The sequence below is a fragment of the Rousettus aegyptiacus genome, unplaced genomic scaffold (genome assembly GCF_014176215.1).
Source record: "Rousettus aegyptiacus isolate mRouAeg1 unplaced genomic scaffold, mRouAeg1.p scaffold_m13_p_6, whole genome shotgun sequence".
Lineage (NCBI taxonomy): Eukaryota > Metazoa > Chordata > Mammalia > Chiroptera > Pteropodidae > Rousettus > Rousettus aegyptiacus.
Genome location: NW_023416309.1, coordinates 109,719,318 through 109,747,187, shown reverse-complemented (window position 1 = coordinate 109,747,187; position 27,870 = coordinate 109,719,318). Strand labels below are relative to the sequence as shown.

The window sequence follows — 27,870 nt, the reverse complement described above, 5'->3', positions numbered from 1 at the left end:
TCCCTGGAGCTCCCAGTAGCTCCTCCCCCTCCGAGCCCGCCTCTTCCCGTGGGCGGGGTTACCGGTCGGCGCGGTCGGAGGAACGCCACTGCGCAGCCGCGAGAGGGCGGTACCACGGCGGCTGCGACATGGGGGGGCGCGGAGCAGACGCCGGAAGTAGCAGTGGTACGGGTCCCACCGAGGGGTACTCACCGCCGGCAGCGTCCACCCGAGCCGCGGTGAGAGCCAAGGCCCGAGGGGGTGGGCGTGGCGGCCACCGAAACGCAACACCCACTGTTTTCTCTTCTCGCGGAGCGGCGCCGCGTCGCTCCCCTTCACCGGCTGCCATGAGCGAGCGCCTCCGGCCCAGGTGAGTCCGTGGGGATCCCACTTCCTTTCTAGCCCCTCGTCTGTCTTGGGAGATGAAGTCGAAGGGGCGCGCGAAGCGGGGTCCCAGCAAGCGTGGGCCCCGCGGCTCTTTATTTGGGCCCGGGGGAGGATGGGAGAGGGATGTGCGGCTGATCGGGTACCTGCTCCTCCCGGAGCGTACTGGAGGAGCGACTCCACGGTCCAGGTCTCCCCCACCCCATCTTCCCCTCCTCATCTTTCCCTTTTTGGATTGAGGTCCGGTCGGTCCCGGAAGAGAGACGGTGGCCCTAAAGCGTCCTAGTCCTAAATTTAGGAGGGCGGGGGGATGGGAGGAACGTCTGATCTTCGAGTGGGAGCCCTTAGGCCGTCTGTGAGGGGACGGGGCGGGGAGCTGCGGGCTCCCCAAGGTCAGAGAGAAGGAGCGGGCTTAACCGTGCAGCCGGGCAGGAATAGGTTAGACCGAAGAGTCTGTGCCCTGGACGGTTGTGAACACGGAAGGGCGGATGACTAAAGTGACTTGCCGAGTCTCTCTCTGCCTGCAGCCCTTATTTAGAACGGGCAGGATTCTAAACTGTTTGGGTGCGGAGCCGTTTGACCCCGAAGGCCGGAGGTAGGATTATATCGCGACGCTCTACTTTTCCACAGAGCCTGGCCTCAGACCTGGGTTCGGGGTTTTATGAGGTGATGGACTGAGTGGAGTCCAGACCAAGCTGCGATTTCCGTCTTTCCTTCTTACTTACTTGTGGGAAGGAGAAAGTTGAAATGGGGTGCCCGGAATCGGGAGGGTCAGCTTTATTTTAAATTAGAAAAATTCCTCATCGTGGAGTTTGAAGTGAAAACCAAAGATCAGCAAGTTCAACTTTAATTTTTCTGAAGAGGAAAGAGGTTTAGAGAGCTCAGCTGGTACATGTTTGCATTTTTCCAGGATCACTGTGCTTTATTTCATAATAGTCTCAGTGACGTTTAAGTGAATAAAATAGGATCGCCTTGGCAGATTATCTCTATTTTCTTGTCGGTCCATGGTTTCATTGCTTCTCAATGTAATTGACACTTTTCACCCCCCCCCCCCCCCAGGACACTGCTCTGGAGGATAGTTAATTCATGGGATTAAGATTCTGGAAGAACTTCCTGTTGTCATTTGGTCCAATAGTGAAAATCTAGAGTTCCTCTAACTTCAGCATGGGATTATTGATTCGGGTCATGTTGTGGAGTGAGGCATAAAGCTTCCTTGTATAGAAAATAAGAGTGTACTAAATTTGAAATTAGTGGCCCAGTTACCGACATGTCAGAATTAGGAACAAGATCCTTAGGTATAGTAAGCCAGATCTGGCTGCCATTTTTTTCCTTCTCAAGCCCAGTTATACTTCTGACAGTTTCTTGGGATGTCTCACATATCTGAAAAAGCCAAAATATTTACTACAAAAAGATTGCTTTTATCCAGCACTGTACACAAATACAAGTACCCGGAATGTGTTTATACTGGTAACAGATTCCTTTCTTTAGTACACAAATAATGTCAGCATGTTTAGACTGATAACTTCATTAACATTGAAAGAGATAATTTGGTCTGGACAGGGTTTTCTTACTCTTCACTACATGTTTTGGGGTGTATGATGGACCAGCTCTGCCACCCAGCTATTTTAGTAGCTCCAAGTCAGTTCACTTCTCTGGTTCTGTTTCCTTAATTTTAAGATGCAGGATTGGGTCCTAGATGGAAGAGTTTTTTTACTTTAAAAATTTTTTTTGAAAAGTACTAGTCTCTATTCTTTAGGATTTCTTCTATGCCCAGTCTCTAGGAGATAGATGATAGGAAGATTGGAGAGAAACGAAATGATGAAAAGTGATGTAATCAGCCATCCTTAGAAGTAACAAATGCTTAAACAATAATCTGTAACTAGGTGGCTAGGGAGATTATAATCAGTTATAGGTGGCTGCTAAAATTATAACCTGGTCTATGGCATTAATGTTGAAAACTGTAATCTCACTGATTTTGCAGATAGGGTTGAACATGAAGCTGTAATTTTGCCAGTTATTTATGATATTGTTGAAAGAAGGATGTTTCAAGGGCAGAATCTGGAAAGAGCCTAGAAAAAGAACTGAAGAACAGTTAGGGCTCATTCTTAATCCAGTTCCTTCCAAGAGAGAATTCTGGTACTTTGAGAAATCAGCTGATTAGAGGGCTGGGATATTTCATGTGACTTTCCCAGAATTTCGTTGACATTTCCAAAACCAGTTCATCCTCTTTGTTCTTGCATTCTTTTTGCCTTGAAACCGCCTTGATATTCATATCTTGTCACTGGAAAGATATGTCCACAATTATAAATGAGGAAATTGGAAAGTTTTGGTCAAGCTCATAAGTTTGGTTAGAATGACTCAGCAGCCCAAAGCACAATCAGCTGTTGTCACACTGATAAAAGAAGAGCTTGGAGACCAGCGTGCTGCCACTTCATGAGTTCCTTTTTGGGTGTCAGCGAGCTTTTCACTAGTCATTGCTCTGTCACTTTATCGCATTTCCGTGAATATTCTCTGGTCACGTTAGGACGAAAGAAGCAGTTTATTGGTTCAAATCTATGGTAATAGCACATCCATTTAATGATGATTAAAACCTGGCATTCATCTAGTTTTTAGCCTCCGCATACTTCAAAGTAATGTGTAGATATGATCTCATCTCTTGGGAGGAAAGAAGGAAGCAGAAGTAAAGATCTTATTTTACAAACACCTGAGCTTTAGAATGAAGTAAATGGTGTGGCCCTTGCTGGTTTGGTGGTTGAAGCTTTATCAGAAACACACCCCCCTTTCATCATTACATGCCTAAACTGTATCCAAACTCATTGATAAAGGTAGATGTTTTCAGAACGTTTTAGAGTACAGGGAATTGAGCTCAGGGTGATAAAGTTTCTTTGGTGTCCAGACCACAACTCATAATGGTAGGATGAAGAGCCATCCTACTCCCATGAAAGGTATGTAACTGGATAGAAGATATGCTCAAATTCAGTACTTTCCCAAAAGCTGTTTTTCTCCCGAGCTATAGAAATTTGAACCTTTAAGGGTTTTCATTACAGTAGATTGTGCTGCTTTGTATAAATTGCACTCGAGTCAGCACCGTCCAGGAGCATCTTCTGCAGCGGTGAGAAACGCCTGTGTCTCTGCTCGTCACCACAATTGCTGCGCGTGGCCACTGAGCACTGGCAATGTGGCTCGTGTTACTAAGGCAACTTTAGTTTTATTCAGTTTCAGTTCATTTTAATTTACATAACCACGTGTGGTAGTGGCTGCTGTATTGGACAGCACAGTTTCAGGCAATTCGACTTATATTTATACCTCCTATTTCTGTTCTCTAGTTGCAGTTTAGAAGTTCTGACAGCACTTGATATTTGCATTAAAAACTCAAGTTTTGTCTCTTTTGCACATTGAAAACACTTTACTAAGGAAGAAGTGTGATTTTTCTTTAAATCTATATTTTAAGTAGCTCGTGCTATAGTCTCAAAGTAACAATCCGGTGAAGTAATATATACCATAACACAGCTGGTGCGGCTAGAATAATCAAGTTTATGTGTCCAAGAGCAGCTTTTCCAGTGATTGTTCAGAAAAGTAATACTTCAAAGGGCGTGGAGCTTTTGTTTAAGTGATAGTTGGGGGAAAATCAGGGATGCAGGAAAACTATGAACCTCTATGGATTCTTGTGTAGCACCACTTTTAAGGGATTTTAAGGCTAAAATAGGCGAAGGCAACCACTCCGTGTCTTTGGTGTTGTCATACGGGAGGGAGTCAACTGAGGGAACTTGGAATTGTAATGTCAGGAAACGCAGAAGAGACGATAACCTTAATTAGGTGGAGTTTGAAAGCTCAGTCGTTAACATCTTCCTGCTCCGATTCCCAGCAGGCGTAAGTTGTCACGCTTCCTTTTAGAAATTAGCCGCATAAATTGAAGCTCGCCCTTACTGCTCCTGTTTTCTGCTTTTGCTCTTTGCGCCCAGTGATGGTGTACTTGCAGTTTTCACATATTGAGACCTCTTACGATGAATTACATTTTCTCAGGAGAGAGGGCAAATTTATGTGTTGTCATGGTTTACAGGTTTAAGTATCCGAAAGATCAATTGTTGGATTTTTTTTTTTTTTCTGCCTCCTTGTGATTTAATTTCAGGAAAAGGAGAAGGAATGGCAGCGAAGAAGACCACCATCTTCCCCCGCAGACCAAAAGGAGCAGTAGGAACGCTGTCTTTCATGACTCCTGGGACACAGAGGTACGAAGTGCGGTCGGAATCTCTGTTTTTTACATTGCTTGAGCTAAATAACTCGGTCTCTTTTGTGTAATTACAGTTATCCTTCGACTAAATAAAAGAAAGTGATCTTGCTTGATTGTAATGGTTCCACCTTTTTTTTGAGTCATGGCCCCTTTGAGGGAGCTCTGCCCCTTCTCCCCAGCGGAGTGGTGTATATCGGCACTTTTCCATTTACCCACCCCATTTGTATTTGTTAGAGGTTTTATGAATCTTTGAGAGCCCTTCTTTGAATCTCCTATTTGATATTTCAGAAACCAATTTATTTTCTAATAGTTTATAAATCATTCTTGTCGCTAAGACCATCATATTTTGTTGCTTCACTTCATCTATCTTGAAGAGAAACTATAAGCATTCAGAATACATAATGTATGTGTACGAAAAAATCTGTTTTTAAGCGTTTTTACTTTTTTGTTGTGTTGTTCTGAAAAGGACCACCGCAGGAGGCAGAGTAGAGGGGAGAGAGCGGGGAGAGGGACAGAGCGTCCCAGAGTTTTGGCTTCCTGAAGGAGCGCTTCAGTCCCTGTAAGCGAAGGGCTGATCCACAGCGCAGAGTGATGCTGCTGTGAAACTGTGCACCTAGAGGCTCTGAGCCTTAACAGTTACCGCCTTGACAGAAAAAGTCCTCGTTGGCGAGGATTCCTAAGCTCCAGCCTCATAACTTCAAGCAGAATTCTGTATATCACAGTTCTTGCACAACCAGATAATTTGTCATTTAATTAGTCCTTGTTTCTAGGACTTGACCTACTTCAGTCAGTAACATCTAATGACAAGGTGCCGTTAGATCCTCCTGTGTGGAGACTCGAGTGTCTGTTGCTTCTATCCCGCTTTTTAAAATCTTCCTATGGCACTTTTTCTTTCTTTTTAAAAAATGATTAACAGAAAAGTTATTGAGCTTTGTTGGATGTAATTGGAGAATCTCACGGATGAAAGAAAACCAGAGATCAGTGGCTCCCAAGAACATCTGATGATAAAACCGTAACAGTAATTGAGTTTCTGTTGTCCTTTTGAATTATGACTATTCCTTAAAAGAGTGTGCTGTGATTACCTTCATGGTGTCAGCATGAGTATTTCTTTATTTTTATCTGTATGTAATTTTTGCTATATGATGTTCTAACTCTATGTCGTATTGGTCTTTTTTTTCTATATCTATAGTTGTGATGCCTGAGAACAGGAATGTAAATTGTCATGTTTAAAAAAATTAAACATTTCCAATTTCTTACTTTAAGTAATACTCTGTAGTATTAGTTTCTGCTGTGTTTTGATCGCTGTTTGTAGAAAAGGACCTTCACCCCCTTTAAAAGCTGTGTATTGGGATCACAGAAGATAACCACAGTTGTCATTCAGCTTGTTGGTTCGCATGTCTTGTTCTTACTTGTCTAAAGAAATTAACTGGTTAAACCAGTCTAATCATTAGTCAGGGGATAGACTACGCTGTCTTCGTTATAATTTACAGTGTATACGAGTACTTTTTATCTGTTCGTGGTCATCTGAACTCACTGGCAGTTGTGACCCTCTGTGTCAACTTTGCTGACTGAGCCTTTACCCGAGGTCTGAGCGAGTGGCCTCGGGGCTGTGCTTCCTCAGTGGTGGTGGTGGTGGTAACAAGTAATTGGGCCCAGGGAGAGCCAGAGAAGCAGAGGCCAGGGAAGGTCTTTAAAATGGAAATTGAATTGTCACCATTGGAATAGATGATTATGCTTAGAGCACAAAAATGCCAAGGTTAGGGGCATTTGGCTGCTTTTTGACAATTGTGTATAAAAGGGAAAATAATAAAATGATTCATTATAAATGGATTATTTCTTTATATAATTAACTTATTAATGAAAATGTTCTTTTAATTCTAAGGTAGGGCTGAGGTAAGTTCCCTTAAGACTAATTCAGTTAAGAGAAAACTTAAGAGAAAACCTGTGTCTTTCCTGACATACTTAAATAATTTGAGAATTTTTTTTGTCTTAACTTGTAGAGGTTTCATTTGGAAGGAGTTTGTTTTAATTCTAAGAGAGATTTAAAATTAATTCCCAAAAGTTATCTTTTTCTCTTAAAGGTACGCTTGGCAAATCCTGGGAAATAAGATGAAAGGTGTTTGTGTTAAACTATTAAACTGTGCCACGAGTAAATCATAATTACCTGAAAAATGGAGACAGCAGATGCCTCAGTTTCCCTAGATACCCCGAAGCTAAAGAATGTGAACTGACTTGGCAGATTAGTTAATACGGAAACTTTCACTTGTCCATTTCCTTCCTATCATTTTAGTAGGTATTATTATTTCTATTTTTCAGATGAAAAAATTGGGGCACAGGAAAATGAAGGCACTTGCCCAAAGATAGACAGCTAGTAGGAGGCAGGGGTGGTGAGCCCCTGATCTTGCCGGTGGAGCAGCTGGCTCCTGGCCGGGGCGGTGGGGGGGGGGGGGCGCTGGCTCACAGAGCATGGGAGGGAAGTTCTCTCGCACACTTTGCGTGCGGCGGGGGTGGGGGGTGGGGGTGGGGAGCCAGGTCAGCTGGAAATGCTATGATAAGGTATTAGCTAGGAAGCCATTTTCTATTCCTAGCTAGAAAAAGTGAGGAAATTGGGGTCTAGTGTCATTTTAGAAAATCTAATTGGTGTTTGAATTGAAGACCTTGAATTTGAGCTCCACTGACTTAGATTTAATAATTTGTGAGCCTTAGGATGCTATTTTTTTAAATTGAGCTATAATTTGCTGGATCTTGTTGGTTAATGTCTACGTCAGGCTTGTCTTTCTCTTCGGTGAGCTGGAAGCTAAGTGATTTATCATCACTCCGTGTCTTCCTGTTGGGTCCTATACCAGGGTAGCAGCATTCTTTGATCTCGGATGATTATTTGGGTGGGTAGAAACTAGCTAGATCTACCTTACTTACGAATTTGTTCTTTCAGGGGCTGGCCTTTCTGGTTTGAATTGTATCTTAACTCGTAGGCTAATCCTCTTTGCTTTCAGTTTTAATGTCTTTATCTACAAAATACACCAAAGGTTTCCAGGTAGATCTGGCTTTTGGTATGTAGGCTACACCTTATAAAAAATGCTGCTGCCTGAATAAATAAAAGCTGTGCCTTTTCACAAGACCCTCATTTAAAAAAGATCTTTAACCGACCAAGGCCAGTTTGATTTTTTCAGAGCACTGTGAAGTGGCAAGTAGAGCGAGAAAATGCGAGATAAAACAGAAGCGGCTTCCTTGGAGCAGCCTCTGCCTTTTCTCGTCTCTGCCGGAAGGGGAACATTTTCGATGTCATAATCCTAAAATCCCAAGGGTATTCTTACCAGAGTGCAGAGGCGTGACAGACTAAAAAATAACAGGACCAGGGGAATCCATGTCTCATTGAAAGTGGGATTCCGTAAACCCATTTGGTTTAAGAATGAGAATGAACTGACAATGGGACTATTTAGGGTAATTTTTCAAAAAGGTATCTTACGGCTTTTTGTTCTCCCCCTTTCTCATCTTTAATCTGTCACAGGGTAGTAGGCACATCCTCAGAGACAGACCTTTTGGCAGACTGTGTCTTGGGTAAAACTATCAGGGTTGTGTACTTAAAACCTATAGCAAGTTCATGTGTAAAAAGGTCCATTCAAAATGGAGGAGCAGCCCTTTGAAAAGTTAGTCTGATTCGTAGTGTACATCTTAAGAAACTCTGCTCACAGCTTAAGTCCTTGAAATGTTTGTAATACAGCACAACTCCCAGCATCAAAAGCTGCAAGCAGTTTCACATTGAAACTAAATGCTAAGTGCATTAAGTAATGAGGGTATGTACATTCACGTGTGTTTGTGTAGGTGTGTATTATTTTTGGGCCAGTTGAAATTTAAACAAAATGAAGTGATAGGTAATAGAATAGTTAGAAAGGAACTCAAAACACATTGCGTGGTCCAACTTCATCGTGTAAGGACTGACACAGAAAACTGACCCACCTGCATTTTCTTTCCTTGCATCTTTAGAAAGTTGTTTAAGTAACACACTGAATTCATTTGGGGTGGTCTTGTCTCCAGGTTAGCAGACCTGGAGCTCTTAATATTGGGCACTTGAGAGGCACAGGATTTTACCGTAGATGTGCTGGTTACCATGGTAGGATCATCTCTTGCGCTAAATCCAGATTCCGGAGTGGCCTTGGAATGAACTTCATTCTCGCTCTCGGGGTGTAGTGTATACAGTGAGTGAGATTTCCTTTTTCTTTTGAGGCGCATGCACATTAAAAGCACCCATGAATGGGGAGATGGATGTGAGGGGAAGCTGGGGCTTGATAGAAAATGAATACACTGTTGTCTGCTTTTCTAATTAGGAAGAAAAAGCATATAGTTGCAGGCAATAAATATACACATATCTAGTTCTATTTTTATGAAGCAGAGACTCTGTTTAACATTCTTGTCTGGGGGCCTTTCTAACGGGTATGTGCAGGAGCAGTCTTTAGAGTTAGTTGATGCTGTTCCTCCGTGGGTATAAATGGGTTATCTCTACCTTGACTTCACGCCCTGGGCCTGGCTGAGGGACCAAGAGTTTTTTACCTTCGGTATAGTTCGAGCCCTGTGCTCCAAGAAGATGAACTTCCTCAGCTTCCCTGTTCTCTGCTTCACAACGGATTGATATTCTTCCTTTCTGCCAAAGAGTGGGAAGCCTCTCTGTAGCTGCCTTGCATTCTGTCCAGGGTCCTGAAAGATGCTTCTCCTGTTTTTTGCCCTTCTCTTCCTCTCCAGCGTCTTCTCATCCACTGCGTCTTTCACTGGCCTCCTCGCATGCCCTTTTCCCTCCCAGCTGGTCTCTCTGCCTCGTTTCCCCTCAGCTTACTGTGGGCCTTCTTTCTCCCTGTACCGCCAGCCTCCTTGGCTCTCTGCGGCCACTGCTGGTCCTTCTCCATCAGCACCCGCCCCCCCCCCCCCCATTCTTCTCTGCGTCCTGGCTTCTTCCTTGATGCCACAGAACATTCTCAGGGCTCACCGACTCTCAGCAGACACGCACTGAGCACCGAGCACCGCTGACCCTCAAACAACACGGGTTTCAACTGTGCGAGTCCATTTATATGTGGATTTTTTTCAGTAACTACCTACAGTACTGTAAATGTATTTTCCTTTATGATTTTCTTAATAACTTTTCTCTAGCTTTATTGTAAGAATGCGGCGTGTAGTACATAGAAAATACAAAACATGTTAATCGTTTGTTCATGTTCTCCGTAAGGCTTCCTTCCGGTCAATGGTGCTCTTTTAGTAATTACGTTTTTCAGGAGTCAGAAGTCATACGTGGATTTTCTCTTGCGAGAAGGGTCGGCGCCCTAACCCCCACGATATTCAGGGGTAGGTCTGGGTGCCTGGTGTGAACTTGAATGTCTCCATTTCCTTCCCGAATCCCTGTCACCTCCCTCATTTACATTGCCATAGTCCTCGTGTTAGAAGACTTCCCAGGTGGCCTCTGCTCAGTGTCCCTGACGTCACTCATCTGAACAGAGCCCCGGCACCCTTCCTCCTGAGTACGGATCTGAACATATCCCCCACGCTTGCAAAGTGTCCCTGCAGACTTTGGGCACGTGATCTAGCTGTGACCTCTCGTGTATTTAAAAGTGATTTGACACTTGCTGGATTGCGCACAGCCTCACCACTCATTAGCTCCTCCTCCCCAGAACTTCTGATTTTGTTCTCTTAGTCTGTCGCCCTGCTTATTAAAATTCTTCTTTCTTCTGGGCCCAGGTCACACACCGTTCGTTGTAAGGAGCCTCCCCTAGTTCCCTCTGTCCATACCTGTTGCTAGATTCCTGTCACTGAAGTAGCTGCGCAGTGCCCTCATCAGTGGCTGTGTCATCACAGCAGAAACTCAGCAGATGCACGAGGTGGCCCTCATGCAGTGCCTCCCAGTACCTAGCGGGCACGTACATTGGTTTGGACAGTGCTCGGACCTCAGCATGACCTGGGCCTGCTTGAGCCAGGTGTTCCTGAGGTGCGGCCTTGGCCTGTATACTTTTTACAAAAGCCTGCAAGTGGTTCCAAAAGAGACTGCTTTCTTCTGGGTCTCGTCCCAGCGACGGCAGGTACCAGGGTCTGCAGGTGGATCCGCTGACAGGCTGAGAATCTTCCCTTTTCACACAGATCTTCACCACACAAGTCTTATGAGTTGCCTTTCTATGGTTAGACATTCTTGGTCAGAATTTTCATTCATTGAACTTTATTGTGCTTGTACACCTGGGTTTCCATTTCACAGATCATGACCTTTTTCTCTCTTGATTTGTAATATAAGTTTGTCATTGAAAATGCTCTGGTAAGATGTCACCACTGAGCCTAAACTGAGTCATTCAGAGACAGTAAATGAGCGTCGTAACTGGATTTGGGTGAACTGTCTGAGGAGGAGTCTCTGTAAGGAGTCGGGAGCATGGGATGGATTCCGACTTGATGTGTCTTTCTCAGCCCCACAGTTTCTGGACCCTCAGTAAAGAACTTGTTTTGTTTTTGTTTTTTGAAGGAATAGGAATAATAACAAGGTAAACTCTTCTGTACCAGTTGATCAGTTGGAATCCTCAAAACCATGCACTCTCCAGGGGTGCCCCTCCCTCCCCTAGGCTTTGATACTGAAAGCTTCACCAAGTAGGGGGAATATAATTTTTTCCTATTTCAAGTTTTTTGGCTTTATAAGACAAAATGATTTATTTCTTTGTGTATCTTAAAGCACTGATAGAGACTTAAAATTTGATTTTATGCCTTTAGGGTTAAAATAATGGTCTTTCCTTTCTCCCATAAATAAGACCACTCTGATGGCTGACAGTGTTAAAACTGATTACAATAACTTTCAAACATTTTTGACCCTGCCCATGGAAATGTTTTATGTAGTGACCCAGTACATACCAGATATATGTGTGAATAATTGAAAGAAGTTTCACAGAACAATCACCTTACCACGTTGCACTCTGATTGCTACCCACCAAATGGGTTTCACCCCGTACTGGAAAACCCTGGTCTGTCCACAGATGGTGAGAGACTCCTGAATGCCTCCCGGTAGCCAGAAGACAGGCCTGACTTGGCAGAAAATAAGAACCAAAATATCCTTGGAGACGTGTTCATTTTACCTTTGGTGACAATAGTATGTGTAATGTTTCATGTGTATTAACGTCACACATAAAGTGGCATTCCTGGGTTCTATACAGACTGTCTTTTATTAGTTTGAAAGTATCATTGGCTGTCTCGATGGACGTGATTACAACTGAAGACGTTTTCGGAGTTCTTAAGTCCTTCAAGAGGGCAAAACAGTCTAAAATCTGACAGTATCAATACGTATTTTTTTAAGTCTCAGTCTTGAAGTTAGAAGTAACAGAGGACCTTACTCTATTTGGTAGTTATTCTTTAGTTCTCTTACTCATGATCAGTTTGTTTCCTGGAAAGAAATTTTTGTAGAAAATAAAAGTAATAAAAAATAGAAGGTCCAAATTCTAAATATTTTTGCATATATATCCTTCCAGACTATTTTTGATATACATGTGTTTACATTAAAGACAAACATTTTAAAACCAGCTGACGTACTCTACATATTGTTTTGTAATCTATAAAAAAGATGTTAAAGGCTTCTATCTTGGTATATATAGCTCTATCAATACTGTTAACAGCTGAATAGAATTTCATTGTTACAAATTATAATTCATGTATTATACTTTATGTACATGTAATTTAACCAGGTTCACTATTGTTAGATATTTAGGTTGTTTGCAGTTTTTAACTATTATAAACAAGGCCTCACTAAACATTTTGATACATGTCTTTATAAAATTAGGTTACAAGATTTTTAAAATGGACTAGAAATTGCTGGTATAGTTGCGTCTCCCCTTTTTAATGGTTATGGTACAGAAATCTTTTCTAACCTGTTTATTTTAAAGAACTTTTACCTTTTGTCAGAATAGTGTCACCTTTGCTGTTATATTGTGAAATAAATATAATTTGAGATGGAAACTTGATTTACTAGAAACTGATTCTAGTTCTTGCCTTAATTTTCAGACAGTACCTGTAATGAAAAACAAAGAAAACAAACTAAGAGGAAACAAAGTTTTCTGCGCGGTGGGTTTCTTACCTAGTGTAGTAACTATTTGTTAAATGTTCATGACCTCGCCAGGTGCACCAGTGACAGTCCTAGGTGGCCATACTCTAGGGTAGGAGAGGCTTTTATGGACAGCAACTTTTGGTTTTGAATCGGCTTTAGCTTCTTAAGTCTTCAAGTAAATGTAATTGCTGCTGCTGCCAGCCCTGCCATCGATGTCACTCAGCCCATTATAATGCTTTGCTGTTTTTTTTAATTGTAGAGAGACAGGTTGTCTCCTCCCTATGGGCGATGGGACTTGTGACCTATGTGACCTATGTTAAGTAGCTTCAAATGCCCCACAGACCATGACAATTCTTGGTTTAAGTCTTAACAGTAGATGCCTTTGTGAACATGCGTTCTTTGCCATTTCAGGCATGTCTGTGTACGTATTGTAAGGTGTAACTTTTGATGAAAAAATGGATTGAACTAGCATTTTCAAAATCACTTTTAAAGTATCTATCCATAAACAGCATTTTATTTATACATTTATTTTGGTAACGAATATATGTTAATATAACTACCGTACGCTGTTTCTTTCCAGTCTTATGTATAGATTTTACATTGTTGTAAGCAGACAGTTTAAAACTAATATTTGTCTAAGGGAATATAAATTTAGATGTACCAGAGGGCTAATGAGTTAAAAAAAAAAATGTACATCAGATCACTGATTACAAGAATTCTAACTTTCTCATGCATTGATGCTTTTTAGTGCAATATTGTGTTGAGCTGTACTGCTAATCCAGTTATTGGGGTTGTCACTTATTGGAAATGCAGTATTAAAATTGTATAGTACCATAATTCTGAAAGGATCTTTACCATTTCCTTCTCTTTTGAGAATCCTACTGTTGGAAGGAAGGGGATTTCTGAGTGACTCTTAATTAGGGATGTCTTGAGTACTTTCTTCAAGATGACTAAAATACCAAGTCATGTTAGTTACATTGAAAAAAGTGAGACGGGGGCATATATATATATATATATACACACACATGCACACATCCTTATCAAACTGTCAAAATGCTAACATAACTTTATATTAGTCTTTAAGGATATGTGTTCTGCATTCAGAGAATTATCATTTCATGTCCCCGAGATGATAACCACAAAATTGTCACAGGTTTTTATTTAACTTGTACCCAGAAGCCATCATATTTGTTATCAGGACACCTGTTTTATACTCCATACCAGTGACTGATACTTTCCCTTGGAGGCTGAGAATTTCTTCTTTCGGTGATTGGAAATTATTGGAATGAACGATAAAAGCAGGTAGAGAAGACATGTAAAGGAGTTCAGAGGTGGTTGAAAGGATTTGCAGTCAGACAGCCTGTGCTCAAGTCTGGATCTTGCCACTTCCGAGGGATGTGTAATGGGGACAGTAATCCCGCCCAACCTTACGGGGTCCTCGTGAGGATGGCATGAAACATCTTAGGTGAACGTACTTGTTAAATGGTAAAGCCCAGTGTGTTCTGATGCTGGTACTCCTCAGACCAGATGGGGAGAATATTCTTAAATAGGGTATTGTAACTTAAACCACAGTAAGCATCCTAAGAAACACAACAGCCTAATTGCAAAACTGTTTCTCTCTCTTTCTAGTCTTCAAGCAGTGATAGTGGTGGGAGCAGTAGCAGCAGCAGCAGCATCAACAGCCCGGACAGGGCCAGTGGGCCAGAAAGCAGCTTAAACCACATCGTCGCTGGGTCCAGCCCCAACACCCCTCAGCCCATGCCCGAGCAGTCTGCACTATGCCAAGGCCCCTACTTCCACATCAACCAGACCCTGAAGGAGGCCCATTTCCACAGCCTGCAGCACCGAGGACGGCCTCCAACTTGACGAGCTGGCGGTTTCTTGCCTTCTGTGAAGGGACAGCACTGTGCGGATTTGATATTTCATCTTACGGTGTTTTAAAAAATTGCACACAAAAAAAATGCCTGTTGGCTTTTCAGTCTATATTTGAAATAACAGGTTAACAGGCAGTTGTTTACTTGTGGTTTTGCTGCACTATTGCAATTTCAAAGGGGCTTTGAAGCAATTTTTTATAGGATTCTTTTGAGGGTGGGTATCCAACCCATGTCAAGGTATGAGGAAATCTCATCTGCGTGTTGAATCCATAGTTTGTCCAATTCAGATCGATTTCCAAATCTGTCAATTAGAAATTCTACTTTATGTAAAAAGGCCTTTTAAAAATGCAGGATCTTCAATTTTTTAAATTCAATAAACTAGTAAAGATATCTAGTTTCCATGAAAAAACATAAGTTTTTTTTTTTTTTCCAAAACGTAGAAAGCTTGATTCAGTCTTGCACTGAAATTAATTGCCATACTACCTCTCAGTATGTAGATGTCCTGTTGAAAGCTCTCCTTTGTAACGGGAGAGTCACCGATCCCAGTGAGACTGTGTAAGTGAGGCGCCCCCCTCGTAACTGTCTCCGCTCTTTGCTGTGTATTTGTATTTCCAGAGGGAATGTCCTTCAGACTCTTGTATACCCGGATACCTTCTGTCGCCGTCGTTCCTCCAGAGCCTGCGTCTCAGACTTCGCAGGAAACACTGCACAGTTCTGACAGTCAAGAAATACGTAACGACTTTCTGTCTTACTCGTGAACTTGTTCTGTCAGCAGCTTATGTGATCTCCTTCTAGTGTTGAGAATGAAGGCGTTGAATGCTGACTAGAGTGTAAGTTACCTGAACTGATGTCTAAAGGCCCAAGTATTGTGAGACTGTTGGACGAGGATTCACTCTATGCTTAAAGTAATCCCTAACGGCAACTAGGGGGCCGCGTCCCACCACTGAAGCCGGAAGGACTGGTGCGGCCGAGAAACAAATGAGCAGAGGCACCCTTAGAAGAAACGAAGCAATAGTATTTATTTAGAGAGAGATGGCTATGTCTCCGTGTGACTTAGTCATACTAGAGAGCCAACCAAGTGTGAATAACGAAGGCGTAGATGAGTCATCTTCCTCACTGACAAGCTGTCTGAACAAGGAGCCAGGATGCGTCGGGTCGTCTGCTCGGGAGAGTGCCGGGGGGACAGCCTGCCATTGCATGTAGAGGAAAGTGCCTTAGAGTCTACCCACATCCTCCTGCCTGCCCACGCCCCCCACTCCACTCCGCGTCCACACAGCACACACAGGCAGATCCGAGCAGCACGGAGAGCTCTAGCTAAGGGGATTTGCAAAGGAAATGGGGACAGAACTCCAATTTGAAGTTGAGAACTATTGTAGGAATAGGATAAATACATATACCTCCTTTCCATGGTTGGTTCTCTACTATGGATAGAACTGAAAGGTTAGTGACTTGAAGTAGAAATTTAGAGTCGTGGGGAAAGTTACCGCACAGACCCATGCTTACGGAATGGCGGTTTGTGCAAGAATTTTTTTTTACTACCATCTCCCAAGTTTTAAAACCAGATGTTTGACAAGGATTTTCGATCTTAATGGGTTTAATGGCAAGGAATATGGAAAGGATGCATTGCTAACATTTTGTCTAATGATGAAGCAAACAACTACTAAATGCTGTAAGAAGACAAGCTGAGCTTTCAAGCACACATGGGCACAACACAGTGCAGAAATACCCAGGAGGACTCCCGCAGGCTTAGTGGGTGGCAGCCTACTGAGACAAAACGTGTATTAACAAGAATGGATAAAACTGGAGAAGGCAAGTTACCTTTTATTTACCACCCAAGTAAAAGAAGTGGAAGATGAAACCATCACCAAACAAATAAGATTTTTCCCAAATAAGTCAGATGATGCCTGGTTAGCAGGTCACTCTTTTACCCTACTAAAACCAAGAAATAATCTCCATCCTGTCCTGTGTATTTTCTACAGCCTTGGCAGCCTGAGGTACGTTTCTCTTATGGGGCTACTTGACAGTGTAAATGGGCATCTTTGAAAACTTCTATCAGCTCAAGCTAGTAAAACCTTGTACTTCTATATTGCGCCGCCATTAAAAGCAGCATCAGTGCATTTTGTCATTCAGTTCTTTATCGATTACTTGAAGGGGAGCCGATTGGGTGATTTGGTGGGGAAGGGACAGGAACGGGGATGAACCACTCGCTTTCTGCACTGACCTGGGCTTCCGACTCGATGCTTCTGCCAGTTGATTTGGCCTTTCGAGTGCTGGTCATGCTCAGTGGAAGAAGTCCAAACCTCCAAGACAAGATGACAGAATTTGAGTAGCATGAACAGGTAGCTTTAGGGCCCAGCAACAGCCTCTTAGCATCATTACCTGATCTGACTCGATGCCAGCGGAAGTATGTTATGGGGTTCTTGGGAGTTGAATGTACTGCTCCTGGGGGTGAACTGATTCTCTGTACCAGTCACCAATCCAAATAGAACCTGACGGACAAGAAAGGGGGTACAGTAATGTGCTGGGTTTTTTATTGTCCAGTTGACAGAAAATCACTTCTGTCAGTAAGCAGTTACTGCTTGCTTTTGGACAATGTTCTTGAGTGCTAAGGCTTTAAAATGACTGTTTTCATTGTCCAGAGGTCAGCCTCTCAGACTCATGGTTCTTTTACTTCTCTTTCTGAGGCCTTGGTAAAACCTTCCTAATCCTTATCTACAATCAAAGGGGTCAGATTGTGGTTGCCTCAGTGGCGAGATTTTATTTAATCCTCTTTCAGTCTTTAAAGCCAAGCTTGGCTATTTACGTCCTACCCCCCTCCCTACACTGCCTTCTGGAGCATTCAGTGCTGGAGCAGGTTCATTCTGAATTTAAGCCTCATGCACAGTGGGCAGTTTCTCACTTGACTTACAGAAGTTCGCTGTACCAGGCGATTAAGGTTGCTGTTGAGGTGAGGTGTGAAAACGTCCAAGTCGAATGGGTCGATGAATGCTTCCAAGGAGTCAGCTACCTTCTCAATCCTGGAAAAAGGGATTAGGATACTCTTCCCCATGTTTCAGGACAAAACCCAATCTTCCGGTATTTTAATGCTATAGATATCCTACAACTGGATTTGTTCTCCTTAATTGCTGACTTGGTACCACTTGCCACTATCATTGTGCTTAATTCTCAAGAGTTTTACCTGTGATGTTTGTCAAGTCCATCCTTGTTGTTTTTAGGGAGGGCACTCGAGGCTCAAATGATACCCAACAGTTGGTGGGCTGACTCATATAAAAGAGGAATGCGATTCCACCTGCTACACCTGACCATGGAATTTATCCAGCAGGTGGTCATTATTTATTCCTGCTGGTAATATGAGGACTGACCAATCGAAGCAAACAACTAACGTGCTGTAAGAGGCCGACTATGTGGTGACTCCCCGGAAAAGGGCGATTTGCACTTGGAAGAGGCCGCACTGGGAGGGCCCGGGGGTGCCAGTACCTAGAGTCCTGTTTGCTGCGGCTGCTTTTCACCTCTTCGCCCTTGGCTGTCAAAACAATGTTGAGATAACGCAGATCGTAAAGCAGCTGCAGAGCCCGATTCTGGGTCATTGGGAAGGCGCCTTCTTTCTGCAAACAAATTCCCGGTCCCCACCGTTAAGGGAGATGACTTGTTATATGAGCATAATAAACAGCCTCAGGTTTGGGTTGAGTTACAGCTTGTTATTTCAGAAGCAGAAGCTTTTTACAATCATGCGGCCAGTTACATTTGTGACAACACAACAGTGTGTTAGAAACTTGGTCTTAAAACTAAAAATCCTAACAGCAGGGAGGAGACTGCCCTTAAAAATGGCCTCAGGTACATAAGTAATCATTTTAAAGGAAAAAAAGTCCTTGCATGAAGGAGAGGCATGGTGAAGAAGGTCATGAGACTTACTGAATTCTTTCCCAAATCAGGTGGTTCTGTCTCGAAAATACTACAAATGAAATGGGAATTCATAGCAAGGCCGGGAGACTTCCCAGAGGGTGAGAGCTGTGGGGGGCAGGGAGATGGGAACCCCCTTCCACGAGCACCTCGTGTGCCACATGCTGCACTTCGGAACCCTAACTTCCGCATGGTCCCCCCAGCACTCTTAAGTGGCCACATTTGTTCCTGAGCGTGTGGTTGAGCAGGGAGGGGCTGGGACGCACGTCTCTATGACTCTGAAACCCTCCTCCACTGCACCCAACTGCCTGCTCACTGAGGACCTGCCTGACCCCCGAGAACGGGTGTAATTAAACTCGTGGAGCTAGAAGCCACCACTAACCAGAAAGGCTGGGCTGAGCGGTCCTTAATGCTCGGAATCGTTGGGCACTGCCCAGATCCAAGAAAAGGCTAAGGTTTTACTTTGGTTTTTAATGGAAGAAACTTCAGACACCTACCTTCATGTCTTTTTCTTCCAAAAGTTTCTCATAGGCAGCTACTACTTGAACCAGACAGCTTTTCAGCATCTCCTGCAGCGTCACCTTTGGCAAGGCATGGCCTCCAACTCGATTGATTTCCTGGCATAAGCTAAACAGGAAGGACTGCACATACCAGGACGGCTGGGAGGACAAAGCGATGTCAAGTTGCCAACTTGTACGAATCAAATGAGAACCAGTAGACACGGGCTCATGTATCCTCACTAGGCTTACACGCCAGGGCCCTGAGCTCTCCAGTCAGCCCCTTGGACAGCAGACCGGGTGGCAAATGTGACTGATACTTGCTGTCATTCCCTCGGAGGCCTGGGGTTGACCTAGCAGGTGGCACTGTGTCTCTTATATTGCTGTTTTCACTCCAGGGTAAGTGGTTCTCTAATTAGCACAGAGCCTATGCTACAAAAGGAATCACTGACTTCTCGAACAATCTATTTACTTGGCCCTACGTCCACTCTGCCCCCCAGCAGAAAGTTATAAACATTACTTGCAGCTCTTCCTCAGAAGCTACAAGTCTGTTGAATGATTTTCTAAAATCCTTTTCCTTCCCACAGAGCAGGTTTCCCCCTTTCCAGCCCACGGGCCCCCCGACAGCCCTGGCCCACCTGCACAGGCAGTCGGATCTTGGAGGTGACGCTGCTGCCAGACTCGGCTTCCTCCTGGATTTCCAGTTCATCCCAGCTGGTGGCCGTGGCCAGGACTGAGCCAGCATCATCTGAGAGCAATGACTGGGTGAACCCGTGAGCCAAAACCTGGTAATAAAAGGCAGACACCCAGAGAAGCCATGCGGATCCTGCAGAGCTGGTTTCAAACTACTGGAGTAACCCTGAAATCAGCTTCCACTGCTCAGGTCACGTGTGGGGTGGCAAGTAGTAAATATCACTCTTCTTTTGCCGAACTACTGATATCAGCAATGGGAATATCTTTTCTAACTACACTGTAAATGTCAGGGGCCACCTCTTAAGACACCAGTGGAAACTATAGGCAATATGATAGTTAGGTTGAAAAGCAAGGAATAGAGACCCTTGTCGAGCAAAAGGTTTCAGTCTAATCAGATGGAAAGCAGAAAATCCAGTTTCTGTCTACAAAATCCAGGCTAAAAATGAATGAAAAAAGTTTTGACATTTAATCTATGTGGCAGAGATAAGTCAAAGAAACTATATGAAATAAAACTTGTTATTCCCTTATTAAAAGATCTTACCACGGTTGGCAAGACTGGGTTATGATCAGCAGGAGGCAAAATGAGGACGAGCTGGTGAGCCTGGAAAGAATACGTTTAATGCCACTCACCCTGACAACTGCCGAGCTCCAGACCCTGTGGCCCAGTAGGCTCTGCTGGAGGAGGAGGTCCTTGGCCTCCTGCCACTGGGCCTGTGCAGGAAGGACTTCCTGAGTTTTCCCCTTTCCCTGTTTCTTCAGGGCCCTAGAATCCCTTGCTGGTTTCTCGGAGCTCCCTGGTTTTCCCAAGATGCACTGCTTCAGGTGAGGACACAGTTCTCCCAGTGACTGGCAGAGTCTGGCCATGAAAAGCACCGCGTGCAGCTTGACGGCGCTGAGGGCCTCCCGCTGCCCTTGCACCGCATCTTCAATGCTCTGCAGCTCCGCCCGGATGCAGTCAGCGATGTGCTGGACGCATGCCACCGAGTGAGCCCGCAGCATTTCCTGCACGGTCCCGGCATCTGCGTATCTGTCAAAGGCACAGGTCTTGGCTTGCGTGAGAGAGACTTCCTTGGACAGTGACGAGTCACCAGAGGGAAGGTAAGCCAGGAGGTCATCCAGCTTCACCTTGAGTTTAGAATCTAGGGCAGAGCAGAAGTTCTGCACACAAGGGCTGACAGCCTGAGCTTTCATGGAGAGCCCACTGCCGGCGAACTGCCCCCGGTTTGCCACGGGGACCCAGGCGGCGTCGGAAGGCAGGTCATTAGGACTCTCGGACCAGAGGAAGGCAGACATGTTGTGCTCGAAGTAGATGTGCTTGCTTGAAGTGGAGCTGCTGGTGCTGCTTGCAAGCTCCTGCAAAGCTGAAACGAGGAGCTCTTTGGAGCTCGTAGCGATGGAGTCAAAGCCCTCTTTTGTCAGAGTCTAAAAGAGAAGAAGAAAAGTGTTCTAATCACAGTTCCTTCCAGGAAATCTGAAAACAAGAGCACTAAGTGGCCATCTGCCCCAGGCTCAGAAAGATGACACGGGGCTGGCAGGGAGCAGTCACCATGGATGGACATGGACGTGTTCCCCACCAACTGACAGAGGCCTGGTTGCTTTTTCAGTGTCAGAATCTGGATCTCTGTTCATTGCTATGGTTCATTTATCCAAAGGAACCACCCCCGAAATCCATTCTAACACCCTGGAGTAAGTCACAGGGAAAGTGACAGGAAGCTGCTCGGTCAAAAGATCACACCAGGACCGGCCGTGACGTCCCACCTGACCTGTAATCTGTCGAGGAACAGCTGTTGCATCAAATCCTCCCAGAACAGGAGCGGCTTCTCCAGAAGCCGGCGACATATCACATCCCAGCTGTGACTGGTGGACTCGTTGGTAAGCAATTCCCACATGGCATCCCGGATCCCCGCGAGACCTTTCATGCTCTTCACGTACATGAGCAGGTTGATGATCCCGTTTTTAATGTCCTCATTACACCTGCAACAAAGTCACTGCATTGCCCTTGGGCCTCATTAGAGTGTGGTTTCACAGCTTTATTGAGAAAAACAGCAGGACTCCACGTGACCACCTCTTACCCAGGTCCCAATGTACAGACACATTGATCTCAGAGCATTTCAAAATAGGTGTAAATGCAGCATCTCTGGCTGGACTGGGGGGTAGTCTAGCCCCTTTGCCAGGCCTACCCTTGTTTCCTCGAGGTCTCCAGAGGGAAGCTGTGAGCCCCAGACAATGGCTTCAAAAACAGCGCACTAAATAAAAGTTTAGGAGGGGCAGAACTCTGACATAAAGAGCATTTAAAACCCTCTGCGTAATACTTTGAAAGATGAGTTCCTTCCTGGTTCTCCCACAGTGGGGGCTAATTTGCCATGAAAAGTAAGTGACAGGCGGCTGAGCGAGCAGCTGGCACGACCTATTGGTGGCACACGGAGCATCACCCGGGAGATCAGACTTGTCCCTCATTCCTCACTGGCCCCCCGGCTGGCCTGTCCAGGCTGGCGGGTGGGTCCCCACGACTCACATGTGGATCCACTGCTGCAGCGTGTCCTGCAGGTACTCCTGGCTGATGGGGTGCGCGAGGGTCCGCAGTGCCGGCTGGAACGCGACGATGGACGCGGGCAGGTGTCTGAACCAGCTGCAGAGCCTCATCTCTCCTTGCAGGACACCGGCGCCCTTCCCTAAAGAGAAGGCCCGGTGAGGAGGAGCCGGGCCATCCTCTGAGTGGCATATTAAAAAGTGGACCTTGAGGGCATTTCCAAAAATCATCTGGTCTTCCCTGGGCAGGCCAGATGGGACCCCCGAAGTATGGGGAAAGGAAAGCAGAGAACGTGCCTGGGCCTCCCGCGGCAGGGGGCTGGCAGCTCCCCTCCCGCTCTGGTCATCCTGTTGGTTGAGGAGAAGGCAGAGACAGGGAGGGAGAAAAAGAGAGAGCTGGGTGTGGTACGGTCCTTGATGTTTTCAAAGTAGAACTTAAGTCATCAAAATATGAAAGGCGATGGTGTCCCCGTCCTCGCAGTCCTCCTGCCTCCCCTGAAGCTCTAAGGAAAGAATCGACCACTCATCCTGATCAGAGCTGTAACCCTTCAGAGGTGACCTCTCCAGGATGCAGCCTACGCGGTAGGACTCTGGGAGGCCCAATCATTATATTCTGTGCGCAGGCACCCTCTGGAGTTTGAAACACGGGGTCCTTCTGAGGTCCCCTGTCCTTGTTTTCCAACGCCATGACAAATTAGCCAGTACACTCCTTTCGTGAGAGGGAAAAAGTACTAAACTTAAGTACCTAGAGGGAAACCGAGGCATAAGGAAGTGGTACCCTAGTTGAAAAATAAAGCAAGTCAGAGATGAGACTATATAATTCACATCTCTGTGAAAATGACCACATGGCTGTCACCATACTCTACTTTATCTTTGGCCAAGTCTCTTCCATCTGACCTTTGCGTTCGAGAGTCTCCTAAGGCACAGTCCTCTGTCATCTCTCTTCCTACTGATGATGTCATCTGTCCCCACGGCTCCCAACAACAGCCATGTGGAGAGCACTGCAGATGTGTGTCTCCAGCAAGACCGCTCGCTGCTTGCTCCGTTTGGGACCCGCCATCGCCCGCTCACTCACATTCCCGTTCCAAGGTGCCAGTCATCTCCAATGCAGTATTTGCAAGGGTGAACTAATCATCGGCCCTTCAAACCAGCTCTTTTTCTAGTAAACTCAGACACCTCCCTTTTATGCACTCCGCAGCTAACCCATCACCAAATTATCTCCTCCAAAACATGTCTGAGTTATCTAATTAGCTCCGTCTCTACTGCCCCCATAGTCTGTCACCTGGGTCATAACAGCCTCCTAAGCGAGCTCTCCGCATCCACTCCAGCCCTGCGGGGATCCACCTGCACATCAAAGCCAACTGTACTTAATTCCAATTGGGATAAATGCTACCAAATAAAAGTACAGGATGCAAGAGAACATGTAACAGAAGGGCTACCGAGCCTGGAAGGCCCCAGAAGGCTCTAGAAGGTCCTAGAAGGTTATCCACTGTCCTCTGACGGAGTCCGAACTCCCTGGCCTGCTCCCTGGCTCTGCATCACCCAGTTACAGCTGACAGACCGGCCGCACCGCTTCCCAGGCCGCTCTTCCCCTCACCCTGTACTCTCAGCCTCGCTTGCTCCCTTTCAGTTCCTCAAATACACTAACATCCTGCTTGCCTCGGGGGCGTCTGCACATTCTCTTCCCTGTGCCTGGAACTTTCTTCCTTGCCTTTTTCACCTGACTAATTCTTAGAGCAATGACCAATATCGATAGTAAATAGATACGTATGTGTTTGAGTTCAAGATCTGCCTCTACCACTAGACTGTGACCTCCATGAACGTGGGGTCCGTTGTTGTCCAGTTCACAGCTTACCACAGTAGCTGGAAGATGGCAGATGCTCAACAACTATCAGTTTGATGAACCAGAAAACAAACACAGCTGGCTCAGAGCTCACCGGTGGGATGCTGGCCCGTGATGGTCCCCAGAGTTGAGAAGAGCAGGCCACATGGCAGGGACGGGTCCGGAAGCACACCTTCCGGTAAAGTGTAGAAAAGAGCGTGAGCTTGGTTCAAGGTGGTGGCCAGCAACTCCACTAATGAGCAAATCTGAGCCTTGATTCCAGCACCTACGAGAAGAAACCATTCTTATAAATAATTTCCCTTGGTCAAGTTAAAAACAGAAAACGCTCCCTTCTCCATTCCCATACCCACCATGGTGCGGCTGGTTGAGGAGTTTCTGAATAGCTGCCTTTCTGGCCAGCAGGAAGTCTGTGAGGGCTTGGCGAGGAGAACTCTCTTCTAAGAGCATTATGGAGCACAGGGCCTCGGCTACAGCTTGGTCAGACATGGCTTGGCATTTGAGCAGCATCTTGCTTTCATGCAGAATGGCTGACCTAGACGGATGATGACAAAGGTCAGCAGGGAAATTTTTACATCTTAGAAGAAGAACTTTGGTACATCTGGAAAGAAGACATATTCCATAAAACGGTAGTGGTGAAGCGTGGCCCTTTCCAGAGACTGTCTTTATGCTGGGTCCACTTACCGGAAGTGGCTGGCCGCTGCCACTTGCCGGATGAGTATGGGGAATCGGGAGAGGATGGGGCTGTATCGGGAGCCAGAAGAATCCAGCTGGAGCAGGTTGTGAAGGTGGCAGCAGAGCAGGTAGAGCTGTGTGGCCTGGAGGTACTGAGACGCCTCCATCGCGCTCCAGATCTTCTCAGGAATTTCTAAGAGGAGCTTGATCTGGGCAGCCATGCTGTAGAATTTCTCCTGGGATGGCTGTGGCTGCAGGAGAAGGCACAGAACTAAGTCAGAAGAACAAACGAAAGCAAGATCAGTGTCTTGGGGAGAAATGAGGATGCATTTTAGGGTGCAAAGCTTTCAATCAGGTCAATTCAATGCTGTTCAGCAAGGCATCAGAGTTCGGCATAGTAGAATTACTGGAGTCGGGCGTGCTACAGAATCCCACCGGTTTCTCTACCAGTTGCAAACATGTTTGTTCAGTCCCATGGAGAGGTGAAATTAATCTGGTCGTCATCAGCGATCCTTGTGAAGTCTCAGTAGCACGGAGTCCTCTACACCACCCCGAGTGCGCTTTCTCCTCCCCTTTTCTAATGCTCAGTCTTCCCACATTTCCTTCTGCTTCTTTGAGGGCATCAGGGATGTCTTTCCTGGCCATGCCTCTTCGCCAGCCCTCCACTAAACCTTCACCTGGCTCTCAGTCCTTACGCCACTACTCCTCTCCGTCTGTCCTCTTATTTCAAAATTCTCTTCCCTCAAACATCACCTCAAGCAGAACACTACTACCATATCTTTATTTTTAGTGTTCACCACTCCCCTGAATTCCAATCAAGCCTCTTCTGCTGCTGCCTGGTAAGTTTCACTGCCACTCTATAATAGGTATATTTAAAACTAAATCCATCATCCTAGCAAAAATCTTAGCCATCTGACCTCACTGTCTATCTCAGCGTATACCACCACTCTGCTCCTAAATCCCCAGAAATTCATGCCCTTCTGGTGGTTTCTCTACAATCTAAGTTTCTGTTACCACTTCCACAATTCTAATGCAGGTCATTATCATCTTACACTTGGATTAATCTAACTAAAAACACTTCATTTGGCTACGTTCATTCATTATTCCCTCCAACCTATCCTTTTCCTTGCCGTCAAATTAACCTGCTTCAAAAGCCATTTAGTTTCTAAAAGACTCCTTCCTGGTGGTTAAGGATATCTTGTCCTTCCACTACTTTCTTTCAGGGGTCCTCGAATCTGCTGGTTTTCACGTGTGGGAGAGAGGGGTGATTACATCTCCCAGGGAACATCTGACAATATCTGGAGATATTTTTGATGATCATGATGTGATAATGGGGGAAAGGTGCTACTGGCGTAGTGGACAGAGGCCGGGAATATTTCTAAACATCCTATGCATAGGGCGGCTTCTATGACAAAGAATGACCCAGCCCAAAATATCAAGAGCACACCAAGGTTGAGAACCCCTACTTTAATCAAATTGATTACCTGTGTTGAATTGTCTTTACATATTTCAGACCCACAGTCCCAATCTCATCTGTCTTTAATGCCCCCCTTCACTGAGAAGGACCCAAGTCTGAAGTGACTTCCTGCAGAATTCTTATGGTAAGTGTATACAGTTATTTGGGGAATCAATCGCCATTATCTTAAAATGTTTTGTAGTGCTATTTGAAATTATTTACATTTTTCTTATCAACATTCCATGGATTTAATTCCTTGACTAGATTGTAAGCTCTGTCAGAGCAGGAACTGGGGGACTTCTGTTTCTTTGTGCCTTGAAGAAGGTACTCAGAGTTTTGTGGGTTTGATTGAAAATAAGTCAGATATAACAACTATAAAATAAATACATTTCTAAAATCATGCGTAGCTTTGTAATAAACTGTGACGTGTGATTCAGTTATAGGAAAGGCTGGCTGTGTAAGGAAGGGGATCATGTACTAAATGCACAGCTTGCAGAAGGATAAGGTTTCTCATTTCAAAGGTAAGTTATTTCCAACCTTCTACCATCCTATTGTGCAAGACCAGGCTACTGACCTGAATCCTCCCAAAACCCAAGTTGTATTAAAAAGTTCCAAAATGGAGCTAAATTGTACTTTTGCAATTTCTTCTTCCATGTCGTAGGAAGGTTCTTCTCCCAGTTTAAGAACAAATTCCTTGTGACTTTTCTCACTCCCCGCCCCCCACCCCGCCCCCTTCACGTTGTCATCCGTAAGTTAACATTCTTTAGGAACACAAACGCTGCTCCAGTACTAGGGCGTGTTTAGTGCTGCATGCTTCCAGCCAGGTCTAATCACTAGCATTTGGGCGGAAGAACGCTTAGGATAACCTGATTAGAAGAATAACTTTAGTTTCTCTAAAACGAAAACGTTCTGCTCGTAAACGATTATGGCTTGCTGGCTGGTACTAGCCTCCAACGGCGGGTAAAACAGCTCTTTGGGATCGCCAGAAGTTATTCCTGAGTGGGGAATGGAAATGAATGACTTGGGGGAAGGCGTCAACATAAAGAAGTCTGTTCTCAGAATAACGTAAGGAAGTGTGACATGGGAATGAGCCGAACGGCCTGGCGAGGGAGACCCCTGGCGTTTTACGCTAACGTGGGACGGAAGGGACCGGCGAACCCGCGGCTGAAGAGAGGGGACCGAGTCCCGGAAGTCCGGGAAGGCTCCTGAGGAAACGGCCGGACCTCTGGGAGGATGGATCGGCATCCAGGGAAAGCGCTGCCGGCGGTCTTCCCTGTGCAGAGCACCTCAAAAAGCGGCGGCAGGCTCTTCCTAAATGCAGGTGGGGATCCCGCGGGCATGGGGCGGGGCTGACCCGCCGGAGTGGCAGTGTTGGGGTGGGGGGGGGGCGGGGATCCGGGGTTCGGGACTGACCTGCGGATCCCGCGACGCCAGGGCCGCGGCCGAGCCAGCCTGACGGAGACGGGCACAGTACTGGTCGGTGGCCTTCACGGCGTCCACCAGCCCCTCGGCGCAGCAGCGCATCTGGCCAATGGTGTCGGCCGCCTCGATCAGGTCGCGGTACCGCTCGCCCACCATCTGCCGCAGCTCCTCTTTCTTGTGCTCAATCTCGGCCCGAACCTGGCGCTCCAGCCCTCGGATCTCCTCCGTTCCGTGTGTCTCGAAAAGTGCCGCAGGGTCGCGGAGATCCAGCCGCTTCAGCGCGGGGGAGGTGGCTGCGGCCGCCATGGTGGACCTGTCAGCCTCCAAAAGGCCACTTCCG

General features: G+C 45.6%; 3 protein-coding genes across 8 annotated transcripts in view; 2 read left to right on the top strand and 1 right to left on the bottom strand.

Annotated features, from left to right (window-relative positions):
* Nucleotides 1-73: 73 nt before the first annotated feature.
* FAM104A (family with sequence similarity 104 member A) lies at nucleotides 74-16,635 on the top strand. 4 transcript variants are annotated; one of them, XM_016143626.2, is made up of 4 exons: nucleotides 90-349; nucleotides 4,493-4,592; nucleotides 12,602-12,661; nucleotides 14,274-16,635. In XM_016143626.2, exons 1-4 carry the CDS (start codon nucleotides 129-131, stop codon nucleotides 14,508-14,510), a joined length of 618 nt encoding a protein of 205 aa, XP_015999112.1. In that variant the 5' UTR covers nucleotides 90-128; the 3' UTR covers nucleotides 14,511-16,635. The 4 variants fall into 4 exon arrangements, with proteins under 4 accessions (XP_015999113.1, XP_015999112.1, XP_015999114.1 ...); XM_016143628.2 differs by lacking the exon at nucleotides 90-349 and adding an exon at nucleotides 368-958; XM_016143627.2 differs by lacking the exon at nucleotides 12,602-12,661 and having other exon boundaries at nucleotides 74-349.
* Nucleotides 15,513-27,870, bottom strand: COG1 (component of oligomeric golgi complex 1). Its single transcript, XM_016143612.2, has 14 exons — nucleotides 27,522-27,870; nucleotides 24,662-24,903; nucleotides 24,331-24,512; nucleotides 24,075-24,245; nucleotides 22,124-22,280; nucleotides 21,372-21,582; nucleotides 20,239-21,030; nucleotides 19,554-19,700; nucleotides 18,916-19,077; nucleotides 17,996-18,123; nucleotides 17,427-17,535; nucleotides 16,898-17,007; nucleotides 16,740-16,818; nucleotides 15,513-15,705 (listed from the first exon to the last, which is right to left on the bottom strand). Exons 1-14 carry the CDS (start codon nucleotides 27,834-27,836, stop codon nucleotides 15,541-15,543), a joined length of 2,970 nt encoding a protein of 989 aa, XP_015999098.2. The 5' UTR covers nucleotides 27,837-27,870; the 3' UTR covers nucleotides 15,513-15,540.
* The window catches only part of SLC39A11 (solute carrier family 39 member 11), a 299,781-nt gene continuing 298,751 nt past the window's right edge, over nucleotides 26,841-27,870 (top strand). For all 3 annotated transcript variants that reach the window (XM_016143613.2, XM_036223070.1, XM_016143617.2), the window contains exon 1: nucleotides 26,841-27,429. In XM_016143613.2, coding sequence (XP_015999099.1) covers nucleotides 27,342-27,429 — 88 coding nt within the window. In that variant the 5' untranslated portion in view covers nucleotides 26,841-27,341. The remainder of the gene's footprint in view (nucleotides 27,430-27,870) is intronic.

Excerpts from the sequence above, each read along its gene's own strand:
- FAM104A (XM_016143626.2), top strand. The coding sequence starts at position 129 with ATGGGGGGGCGCGGAGCAGACGCCGGAAGTAGCAGTGGTACGGGTCCC. Across the intron at positions 350-4,492 it reads AGCGAGCGCCTCCGGCCCAG|GAAAAGGAGAAGGAATGGCA; the intron begins GTGAGTCCGTGG and ends ATTTAATTTCAG. Across the intron at positions 12,662-14,273 it reads GAAACAAAGTTTTCTGCGCG|TCTTCAAGCAGTGATAGTGG; the intron begins GTGGGTTTCTTA and ends CTCTCTTTCTAG.
- COG1 (XM_016143612.2), bottom strand. The coding sequence starts at position 27,836 with ATGGCGGCCGCAGCCACCTCCCCCGCGCTGAAGCGGCTGGATCTCCGC. Across the intron at positions 24,513-24,661 it reads GCAGCGGCCAGCCACTTCCG|GTCAGCCATTCTGCATGAAA; the intron begins GTAAGTGGACCC and ends TCATCCGTCTAG. Across the intron at positions 24,246-24,330 it reads CCTCAACCAGCCGCACCATG|GTGCTGGAATCAAGGCTCAG; the intron begins GTGGGTATGGGA and ends TTCTTCTCGTAG.